Source organism: Drosophila hydei, unplaced genomic scaffold (assembly GCF_003285905.1).
Source record: "Drosophila hydei strain 15085-1641.00,03,60 unplaced genomic scaffold, DhydRS2 tig00000283-arrow-arrow-pilon, whole genome shotgun sequence".
NCBI lineage: Eukaryota > Metazoa > Arthropoda > Insecta > Diptera > Drosophilidae > Drosophila > Drosophila hydei.
Window position 1 is genome coordinate 1,247,622 of NW_022045702.1, and position 11,848 is coordinate 1,259,469.

At 38.2% G+C, this 11,848-nt stretch overlaps 1 protein-coding gene across 1 annotated transcript; it reads right to left on the minus strand.

Moving 5' to 3' along the window:
• Positions 1 to 6,468: 6,468 nt before the first annotated feature.
• Positions 6,469 to 11,383, minus strand: LOC111600489 (tyrosine 3-monooxygenase). Its single transcript, XM_023316616.2, has 7 exons — positions 10,884 to 11,383; positions 9,931 to 10,042; positions 9,259 to 9,381; positions 9,077 to 9,157; positions 7,901 to 8,720; positions 7,510 to 7,636; positions 6,469 to 7,329 (listed from the first exon to the last, which is right to left on the minus strand). Exons 1-7 carry the CDS (start codon positions 10,950 to 10,952, stop codon positions 6,931 to 6,933), a joined length of 1,731 nt encoding a protein of 576 aa, XP_023172384.1. The 5' UTR covers positions 10,953 to 11,383; the 3' UTR covers positions 6,469 to 6,930.
• Between the last annotated feature and the right edge of the window lie 465 nt (positions 11,384 to 11,848).

Below are 11,848 nucleotides of genomic sequence, written 5' to 3' on the forward strand. Positions count from 1 at the left end.
TTATTGGAAGAAAATAAAGTTCTTTATGTTTGTACATATGTCTTTAACTATAATTTTTTAAAATTAGTTTAAAAATATTATGAGTATTTCTATTTCATTTCAATTTTATTTTCAACTTGCTCTTATTATTTATTTCCCATCAACCTGTTTTGCGGCAATTTATTTACACTTTGCACACAGTGCGTATGTGATTCTCGTAGCAAACAGCTTTTCGCTTGAGCTTGCGCACGCTTTTTCACTTAGTTAGTTCCAATTGTAAACAATAGATGGACTTTGATGAGATGTTATAGTTAGACATGAAATGTTTACTTTTATATTATCAAGTAAACTAACAAAATTTTTATAAATTAATTTATTAAACATTTATAAATATACTTTAAATTTTTTTACCACAGAGAAAGCATTAATGAGTGAACTGTATGTCTATTGTGTTCGTATTATTATTAATAATATTTTATTCTACAATACTTTTTTTTTAATAATTATTATTCATTATCAAGCTTTGTTGTATGCATTTTTTTTACTTTTTTCTATTATTTTTATTTATTTTTAAAATAATTTTTTAATATAATGATTTATCAATAGACTTTGGGATGTTATTATAAAAGTCCTCAAAATATGCAACATTTTGATTATATTGAATAAGTATGCAATACTTTAACGGCTCTGCGACAACGAAACTGAACATAAGGCGTATAACTATTTTGCATATACATATCGAAAGAGGGCTCGAATAGAACCAAATTTTAGATAAAAATGCATAAAATATAATAAATAACAAAATCAATATAAAATTTTATAAAACAAGAAATTTACTCAAGTGACACGAAAATTAATAAAAATTTATTTTAGTTGAATAAGAAACTTATTTCCGGGTTTCTACCTACAGGCAAAGCTAGAACTTTATGAAGATTTCATTTCTCAAAGAATCCAATTTCACAGCCAACAAAAGCCAACTTAGAGACCAGATCATTTGAGCGCATATTGCTATTCTATAAGTTTGGATTTATTAAGATTCGACCTTTGGCAACCTCTAGAGCCTCTGGGCCCTCTGGTCTGTTTGCTCCGTTATGTCAGTATTTGAACACGTGTGCGCGACTTTTAATTAACCAAAGTCAACAGCCCCAGTGAAGCGTGTATATATCTGTCAACTGCTTTGCCGTTCTATATACTTAACTTAATTTCAAACTTAAGTTTTGACTTTCTGACAACATCCGGAATAGCTTAGCCAAATAATTGTATGTGGACATTTCATCAGCTCTCTCGCTACAGACTTTTGTCTCTGATTATGATATTTGCTTAGCTAAAACCAAAATATTGACACGACTTAAAACAGACAATGAAAGCGCTGTGACGCGGTGCAAAATCAATCGTAGCTGAAACCCAACCACCCAGCCAACTAGCTCGGCCAACAGCTCGATAAACCACAATGCGCATACGCCCCATTGGACGGCTAACTTGGGCAGACTTTGTGGTGGGCACCGCACCTGCTGGCCCTGTGCACGATGTTTATATAAGCATATATGTATTATATATTTATTGTATTGTGCACTTGGCAACAAAGCCACAATTTTCTTGTAATTGTTCGAGCGAGTGGGGCATGAAATCTCACAGGTTTTTCGCCCAACTATTTTTAATTGGTCGCACAATTTAAAATTCTAATGTTAATTTATGATTGAAAGTCGCCAGCCAGCCAGACAGACAGCAAGCTAACCAGACCCTTCTATAGTTAAGTCCAGGTGCGCTGTCTGGGCCAGGTGTCGCTTATGGTCCAAGCTGTTGAACTGATTAGCACAGCGGCCGCAGCACCTGGCTCTTGTTTTGCTTTTATGCAATTAGCTATTACCGATCCGATTCAATGGCCAATCGATGCTGTAATAACCTTTAATTATGGACCTAATCGGCATAATAATGTTCTGGAACTCACTTTGCATGAAAGCAGCACCTTTAAGGCATCTGTTCCGAAGGTCAGCCGGAGGAGCTCGCGCTGAACTTGCTAATGTTTTACATGTGTGCTTAAAGAGACTCAAATGATTAAAAGACATTGGTGAAGCTTGAGAATACCCTGTAATTAAGGGTTATTTAGTATGGATTATATGGGCATTGGGCTTAAATTTAACTTGAGAATGGCCTTCAACAGCGCAGAGGGGGAGAGGGAGAGTGAAAGTGTGTGAGGTGAGGAAGACAGAGAATTTTTATTTTCTGGGGAAAAAGTCATATATATTAAATCATATTAGATTATAATTAATTATAAAAGCTTTCAAAATATAATAAGATTATTATGCTTAATGCTTACTTCGAATACCTCCGTTCGCCTTTTGACCAAAACTTGTTGAAATGTTTATGCCACATCGACTATCTTCGATATGAAAGTATTTTAAATATATATATAATCTCTTAAAAATATTAGTGAAGGCTTTAGTGCAGCTTCAAATAAAACTTATATTGAAGCATTCTTTCAGTTCGTCAATGCCCTAAGCTGAATCGTGTAATCTTGTGTTAAGCGTCTTCAATTAAGTTTTATGCCATAAATCAAATAGTGTATGGAAATTAACACATTTAATGCAAATTGGATACAAGGACCATGACATATTATGACAACTAAAGAGAAGAAGAAGAATGCGAACTAAAATTTGTATATTCCAGACAAAACTCTGCCTTAATCTTAACGTGCGCTTCCTTTCTATAGCTGGCTGCAAGCCTCTAAGAGGTTGTCTGATGACTTCTATTGATCAGCACTGATCAGCTCATGCTCTAGTTCACGGAGTATACAAATGGCTTGGATTATAAATTCGCTTAGAACCTATAAATTCTTTTGATGCTTCCCCTTGGTATTTGCTTGTAAATCAAACTATGACAGCACACGCCCAGCATCCATAAAACCCGCTCCACTCACCCTCAACAGCTGTCCAGATGTAACCAGTTTGTGTACTAATTAGAGTCAGAGCCATGGCAATTATATTTACTGATCATTTAAATTAGAATTTGCAACAGGTGCGACTCGCAGAGGCGATGCCAAATGGCTGCCTAACGGTTTGGCCGCAACGCCTCGATATATAGACATTTATATATTGCAGTTATCTAGACACATATACATATAGATATGTATATATATATTGCACACACAGCTGGCAGTATGTCTTTTTTCTTATTCTGAAAAGTTCAAGACAAGTCCAAGATTAAATAGCTTAAAAACTAAACGAAAAAAAAGAAAAAAAAAACAAAAAAGCAGTAAGAAACCTCGCGATTAATTGGCCCGAATTGGCGGCCACAATGCCAAGCGAATTGGCCAAGCGCAATGTGTAAGTCATTGACTTTGATATTCAATTAGACAAATACCAAATACAAAATACAAAATACAAAATACAAAACACCAAATACCAAATGCCAAGCAAATGTTCTAGTTTGCGCTACTGTCAAAGCCCGACTCGGCCCGCCTCAACCTTGACTGGACTTTATGCGCCTTTAATTAGCCAAATTTCAAATTTCAGAATTTGAATTTGAAATTGTAATTGAAATGGAAACGTGTTCCACAGACTGGTGTCTTTTACAGCGTGCTGTTAATGCCAAGTTTATAATTTTTTAAACAATTAATCAAAGTGTTTGTGTGTGCGTTGTGCGTTGTGTGTTGTGTTTGCTTGTTTAATTGCAAAGTGCATTCGGCTTCCGGCAATTAGATAGGCAATTCGCAGCGGTTCAACAAACTTCTTGTCCCAGAGCGTTTCCTGCAACCCTAACCCAAATATTCACTGACTTGACGAACCTCTTCGCTGCCGATCGTCGGCACGTAGACCACACTTTGCGCCTCAATAGCCAACAACAGCAATACGCTGTCTAGCTATATAACTCTGACCCACATCAGATCCAAAACAATCGGCATGTAAACAGAACCTCACACTAAGTGTTCGATAAATGTTTAACCTTAGCTGTAATGCGAATCGATTTTTTCTGCTTTAAACTCATAAAAGCCCGTCATTAAAATTGGAAACTAAATGCACGCTTTTAGAGCTAATAAGCTGTCGCTGAGTCGCTGTTCTCACGTCTACAGTTCGCACTACATTGTTATAGATTTATCAAAATTAAATCTTGAGAATATAAAAAATGTATGTAAACGCTTTTCAGACAATATGATAAATGCTAACTATACCCTGTAATATTGAGAAGTTGTCGGAGTTGATTAAGATTGATCTGATGCAAGCAGCACCAAGCGATGTGCACAATATATAATGTACAAGAAATTCTAGAGAATGTATGCTTAAATTATAAATAAAGTGGTGCTAAATAGAACCACTCTCGATTATGTATACCCTAGAATTTTGTGTGACTCTTTTTCTTACTCAAACAATTTATATCGAGACATTTTTAAAGAGTGAATATGTCTGTTGAACTTAGAAAAATGTAATACCTCTATATATACCCTGTAATATTTAACAGCTTAAGGCGAGCATAGATACCCACAGCTTTATATTCCAGGCGTATATAGAGTAATTCTTGAGAATATGATTTGTGAACAATAAAAAGAGGACAACCTTGCTTAACTACACAAACTCTATATACCCTGTAATCTGAAAAATATATATAGACAACAGTTAATTTTGATTCACTGTGCCACAGTTACCTTTTAGCTTCACTTCTTTTAACTAACCTACGCAAAACTACTTAACAGGGTATCTGTCAAGTCTGGCACCATCGCGCCACACATTCTTTGTACCACACGCTATTATGTATTATTCTATTTTAAGCATTAGAACGGCAGCTGGCACGTTTCTATCAGTATTACCCGGACCCGGTTTTATCGGCCTATCGGCCACATCCGATCAGCTTATTCTGCTGCAAGCGGAGCAATTAACACATTTCGATTTCTATTCACTCAGTCAATTATCATAACGCTTGAGTTTCTGTTGTAATTGCCATGCGATAAATCAGCGACATACGCTGAGGTAGGTCATGTAAACAATCAGCTGACATTTTCACAAAGAAGTTAGCAAAAAGGAATAAAAAATAAAACAGTATAAAAATATTTATGATTGCCTATTGATAATTTTGTATGTGGTCCAATGCTATGATTGACTTTCTCATTGTAAATGCCGTAAAGCTGGCTAATAACACTCTTCTCTTGAGCCGGATCTGTTTGCGTATAGTTATCTTTATGCTTCGTAGCTCTCCTCGACTCGCCACATACTCTCCTCATCCAGTCCTCTATATTTAATCAGCTTTTGCCAACGTGCACTCCTTATCGTCATCATTTTCCCATCACTTTTTCGTCCTTGGTATCTTTTCTTCATACTCTTTTCCCCTTCTTTTCATCTCTCTTTATTTTCTCATTATCTTCTCATTCTCGATCTCCCTCATTCTCTCTCTCCTATAAATTTTCTTACATATCTCCCATTTACCCTTGAGAAAGACCCAAAGTTGGTTTCCGCGAATAAGCTCGGCTTTATTAATATAGATTACAGTTGTATAACATATATATAGATATATATAGATTCATATGTGTTCATTTAGGTAAATATAGTAAATCGTGTATTAATATATTTTTCTCTGGTATATATAATTATTTTCCTTTGCAGCCTGCTAAATAAGCATGGGGACCAACCCGCTGCCACTACATAAACATCTATATATAATTAATTAAACTTCAGATATGATACTGTAGTAACTGCCAAGTTTAAATAGATATATCTTGGCTAATATTTAAATTCAACATTGATAGTTAATTGAATGTTAACGATAAGCTTGTTGCTAGAATAACTGTTATATAGTATTGCATTACTTGATCCCAAAATGTTGGTTGATATTGTTGTCTTTATAGAGCATAAATATATATTTTCGATTTTGAAGTCAACTACTAACAATTATTGTTGAATATTACTTTTGGTTTCAATTAATATTTTTTTTAATTATTTTGTTTTATATTTTTTTTTTTGTATAATTCCCTAAACCTTTTACATTCATCGCAATCTCTTAAAGTTTCCAAAATAATAATAGCATTAACTTCTCACAAAATGTTTCCTAATCAGAATCAGACTTTAGATTATAAGAAAAAATCTTTCGAAAAGCTGAAAACAAAAAGTTTTAAAAAATAATAAAAAAATGTTTGATAATTATTTTTCAATAGTATTTTTAAACTTTATTAATACACAAAACTTATGATAAGTAAAATAATAAACTCTACATACCTACAATACAATACATAATAGTCATACAAATAATAATAATAGATAATAATAATAGTACACAATTGTAATATTGTTCTTTCCAGTTATTGTACAATGTAAGAAAAATCTTTTGCTATTTCTTCAACTAACATTTGCTCTAAGTATTCTCTTTTCTTTTTTTTTTTTGTTGATATTTTTTATGCTTTTTTAGAATACGTATACAGTTATTGCAAGTATATATCATATTTATATATATATATATGTATATAGAGTGCTAAGTGTTTAGCTATCTGATACACATATATATATCTTATGTTTGGATAGATTTAAACGCGTTCACATATCTGCATTTCAAGTAAATAATTATATGAAAAATAATACAAAAAAAACAATATGTGGGCTGAATATAATCTGTGTGCTAGTGTGCGTGTGGGTGGGTGTGGCTTCTTAAAAGTCTAACGATTTTTTGGTCCAATAATATTTAGTTGGGATAATAAATATGCAATGCACAAAGTGGAGGTGGAGGTGGAAGGTGAAGTTGGAAAAATAAGCCAAAACGAAATCAAAAATAATCAAAAACATCTTTCACATTGAGCATTATTTTCCAGGGTATATATGCGTTTGTGCGCGTGCTTGTGTGTGTGTTATGTGTATGGTGGTATGTCAATTTAAAATTAATTTGTAATAAAATGAGACCGTTGCACCTGTATATGCTTGGGAGGGGTTGTTGTTGTTTGCTGTTATTGTGAATGGGTTGATTAGCGTCTTCGCTCTAGAATGGACGCCGCAGCTTGTGAATGGCGTTGGTCAAGTGCAGTATCTCTGTATTCATCTGATGGACCAATGTGTCCAACTTGTCAACGGAATCCAAGATCTCGACACGCTCGGTGTGTGGATTGAAGCGCACCTCGAATGGACGCGACATGGTGCTCACCCAGCGACGGAACTTCTCCTTGGCATCCTCAAAGCTCTCGGCCACGTAGTAGATGGGCTGATATTCCTGATCCTGATACGGCTGAATAGCTGTGGCTGCCGGCTCGAAAGCGCGGTGCTCACACTTATCGCTGATGGCGTGCAACAGCTCACCATAGGCGCTCAACAGACCAGCTCCATAGGCCTTGACCTGACCGTGTTCCTTGCAGAGACCGAACTCAACAGTGAACCAGTAGACCTGCACAAAGAGTATCAGAATAAAGCACACGATTATAGACACCTGTTGGACGGACGGCAACGCCGCATAAAATGCCAGCTCATGCACTCGACTGGAGGTCAATGAAGGCCATTAATTGCCAGCCAAATGAGCTGAGCAATTGAGTTAAGTAGAAGTCAGGGCAGGGGGTTGGTTGCTTACCGTGGAGAGCTTTTCGATTTCTTCATCAGAGGCGCCCAGCGAGGCCAAGCCAATCTCCTGCGAGAACTGGGCAAAGCTGGGATCGGCCAGCAGCGGCATGTGACCCAACAGCTCGTGGATGGTATCGCTGCAAGAGAAAGAGGAAAAGAAAACAATTAGCCATTATATAATAGGGCTTAAAGTGCTGGCTGCCTGGCACATTGTTAAACTAATTTGCGACACAATAAAAGTTGGTCGGAAACAAGGAGCAGCTGGCGGAAGCGGAAGCTGCTGCTGGCTGCTGCCTCAAAATGGCAGCCAAATGCAATTAGAGCGCGCACAAAAAGCTTTGCGTTTGAAGTTCAAATATACATATATATATATATATATATGGATAGTTAAATATACTTACGGCTCGGGTGTGTGGAAGGGCGAGTTGACATGACGCACATACTGGGTGCTCTGGAAGATGCGGAAGGCCAGCGAGGCGAGGAAGTCGCGAGCTGTTAGCAGACCGGCGGCCGGGCGCAGAGTGAAGCCCGTGTTCTTGCGCAGGAAATCGGACATTTCCTGCAGCTGGGGCAGACGATGATCGACAAAGATTTGCTCATCCTGCAGCATCTGGAAGGCGGCGCGATACTCGGCGCAGGCATGCTTGGGAGCCAGATCCTGGACAGTGCGGAAGACCGAACGCCAGGTCTTGACCTCCACCTCGGTGTAGTTGATGTGAGGAATTGGATCTCCATATTTGAAAGCGAACGCGATCTCGGCAATCTCCTTGCGGCGCTGGCGATAGACCTTGTCGGCGAAGCCGGGATGGTTCATGTCCAAATCGGGCTCATACTTGGTCATCAGATGGTTGCAGTTGTCCAGCTCAGAGGCATGCTTGGGGAACCAGGGAGCCTTCACGCTAAGATTGTTCTCGGCCAGCAAATTCATGCTGCTGAAGGAGCCCGATTGGCGCAGCGAACGGATCAATTGCAGCAGATTGCCGCGAGTCATGTCCAGCTTGATGAGCACGTCATGATCGACGCCCTGAATGCGCGATTGACGCGATTCCACATGCTGGACGGTGCCGTGGAAGGTTTCGATGGCTTTGAGTATGCGACCAAGCGACGAGATGCCCTCCTTAAGGCGCACCACAAGGGCGGCGCTCTGGACAGCTGCCTCCGCCTCTGGCGATTCGGAGGCGGCATTAGCCAGAACAATCTCGTCCTCGGTGAGGCCATAATCTGCAATTGGAATAGGATTGGGAATGGCAATCAGCAAAAGGCAAGCGGCTTTACAGTCACGTAAACGAATAAGTGTGCTACGTGTGGCAGCCACGCCACACACCCCCACGGTTGCCATGCAAACGTATTGTCGTAAGTCGAGCGTAAAAAATGAAAAAGGGAAATGCGCCATTTACCCTGTTGAATCTAGCTCTTTCTGTGTGTGTGTGTGAGTGCGTGTGTGTGTGCCTTTCAGACACCCACACAATTACAATGGAGTCGTATATTCGCTGAGTGCTGGCACTTTATCATATTAAGCACTTAAGTTCATGTCAACCAGCTTTTACTGTACTTGAGTGGCCCGCCCCCACACTTACCGTTCTTTGCGGGCGCTTCATCATCGGCTGGCTCCTGCTCAGCGCAATTTTCAATCGTCGCCTCAGTTTCAATGTCATCAACTAAACCAAATCGAAATAATAATAAAAATAATAATCGAAATAAGTAAATGAAAGTAAAAAAAATAATAAGCAACAATAGGCTATGGGCGTGGGATAAGCACCTGCAACATATTCGTCCTCCAGAGGCAGCTCCAAGTTCGGCTGCTCATCCTGCAGCTCGACATTTTGCTCGGCGGGCACATGCTCGCCCTTTGCCTGCTGAATGCACTCCTCAAGCGAGGCATCTTTACAAAATAAAACAAAAAATAATAAAACAATAAATAAAAATATTGAAATAAGAGAAATTAAACTTAAAATAAGTGCAAACTGAACTAAGAAATTGTGACTAATATTGAAGGCAAAAGATATGTAAATTATGAGAAAATAAAAATTAAACAAATTATTTTTTGGTCTTTAGATTTGTATAAAAATTTGGAAAAATTTTAAAAATACTATAAATTCTCTATAATTTTTAAATAAAATATTTGCTTTAATTTTTAATAATTTTCTGTCCAAATTTAAATTAGCAAAGGCTTAAGGAAAATTAATTTTCCCAACTAATATTATGAATATTATGAAAATTTAATGGAAATATTATATTATAATTTTTTTTAGTATTCTTTATGTTGCTTAAAAAATTCTAAAATATTTTATGGCAAGAATTTTGTATATCAAATTTAGCAGTTTCATTTTAAGCTAGAAAAACTGCTACTATTCAAACAACTGTATATCTAAACTTTAATATATATGTCTACATTATTTTATATATTTATATATATAAGTATTTCACTTACCGTTCGCCTTGTTGCGCGCCTCCTCGAGCACCGTTTGTTTGTTCTGCTTGACCACGAGGCTCTCGAAGCGTGCATCGTCCACAAGGCTGCGGCGACGGGATGGATACCCATTCTGCGAATGAAACGAATGAGAATGACAGAACTTAAGGATATGTGCCGGAAATTAGATTTATTTGCCAAACGAGCAACTTTACTTTATGCCAGCAGCATTAGCGCGTGCCATGCCCACTTGTTTCAAGTGGGCGTCCAGTTGCGCAATCGCCGCTTGCATAAGATAAATTGGGGCAGAGATTAAAGTTTGGTGTGAAAGTGAAAGATCGCTTGGGCTTAGGCATCTTATGAATGAAGCGCTTTTATAGGCGCTATTCTATTCCGAGTTGCAACAGACAACATTAGCTGGACAATGCGATCTCATATATCATATGATATACGACCTCAAAGCAGTTGCAGTTTTTTTGGTTATTCACAGTTTCTCTGGCTGATGAAAGAGATGCGAGCCATTGAATCATCTTTATTGATTTCATATTTTGGTTGTTTTCGTTATTTTGTATACCTTTGCGACGGCGCAACAGCATAAACAACAACATAAATACAGAGGCTGGAGATCAACAATGAGGCGCGTCTGTGCGTAAGTGCAGCCGCTTTCACTCTCCAAGGGAGAGAGAGCGGGAGAGCTGAAGATGTTCAGCAGACTGTTTAAATTTGTTAAATAATAACTTTTGTCACTTGTCATTTATGTTTGCATTGTTGAAAACAGGATAGCTAAGCTGGCAGTGGGTCAATCAGTGCCGAAATGGGAAGCAACAACACCAACAGCAAATGCTGTGAGCTGAGCATTTGAAAACCTTTTGAGTGTCACGTAGACCAAGCGATGTTAATTTTGATTTATTTTAATGGATTTAGCTGCCATTGCTCCAACCTAGTCTTAATGGATATGATCTCTTGGCACTTACCTCAATACTGTAGGATTTCTTAATGGCAAACATTTCGCGATTCTTTTGAGCAGCTGCAACGGCCATCATTTTGTGTTTTGTGTTGTTTTTTTTAATAAAGTTTAAAGAAGATTTCTCAAAAATTTATACAAAGTATTGCACTTTGAATACTAGTTGGGATTTTTAGTTATATTTGTTTTTGAATTGATTTTGCAAATAAGCACTCGAAATTTGTCACTTTCACTGCTTAGTTGCCTGGCGAATAAGCTCCTGGTACTGAACTCTGATTGCGTCTAGAATTTAGCTAAACTGAAGAACTCTCCAATGCACAGCACGTTTAACTTTTGTTTTTTCTTTTTATCAATCGTTAATCCTTAACGCGTAACTCGAAACTTTTTTGCGTTTTTGTTTTTGGAAAAAACTTGACGAGTTGTTTTGGGAATCCTTGTCTCAGCTAAGATTTTATTACAACAAAACAGAGCAGCAAACTACTTGACCACACAGAGGGCTTGGCAAGTCTTTAGAGCGAATGTTAGCGAATCAATGCATGCCCCTGGTTCAGATGCCAGCGTTTAAATACCCGCAAATGCGCCGGCAGCGACGTCGACGTCGACGCAGACAACGACAACGACAACGACGACCGAGACCGAGACCCGACGAGCGGCAGCGACTGGTTTTCGCATGACGCGGCTGTGACGTAGTTGCTGTTGTTGTTTTTATTGCTATTGCTGCTGCTGTTGCTGATGTTGCTGTTGTTGTTGTTGCTGTTGCTACTGCTGCTGCGATTGTGGGGTTTCCTCTCACCAAAGCACTTGGCAGTGGGTCGACAGCATGCTGACTCGACCAAGTTCAAGTGCGGCAGCTAGAACGGCGCTTGGCATTGCTGCTGTTGCTGTTGTTGTTGCTGCTGCTGCTGCTGCTGTTGTTGTTGCTGGGTTTAGACACAAGCGCGTGCGCAGCGACAAAAAAATATACATACATAAAAT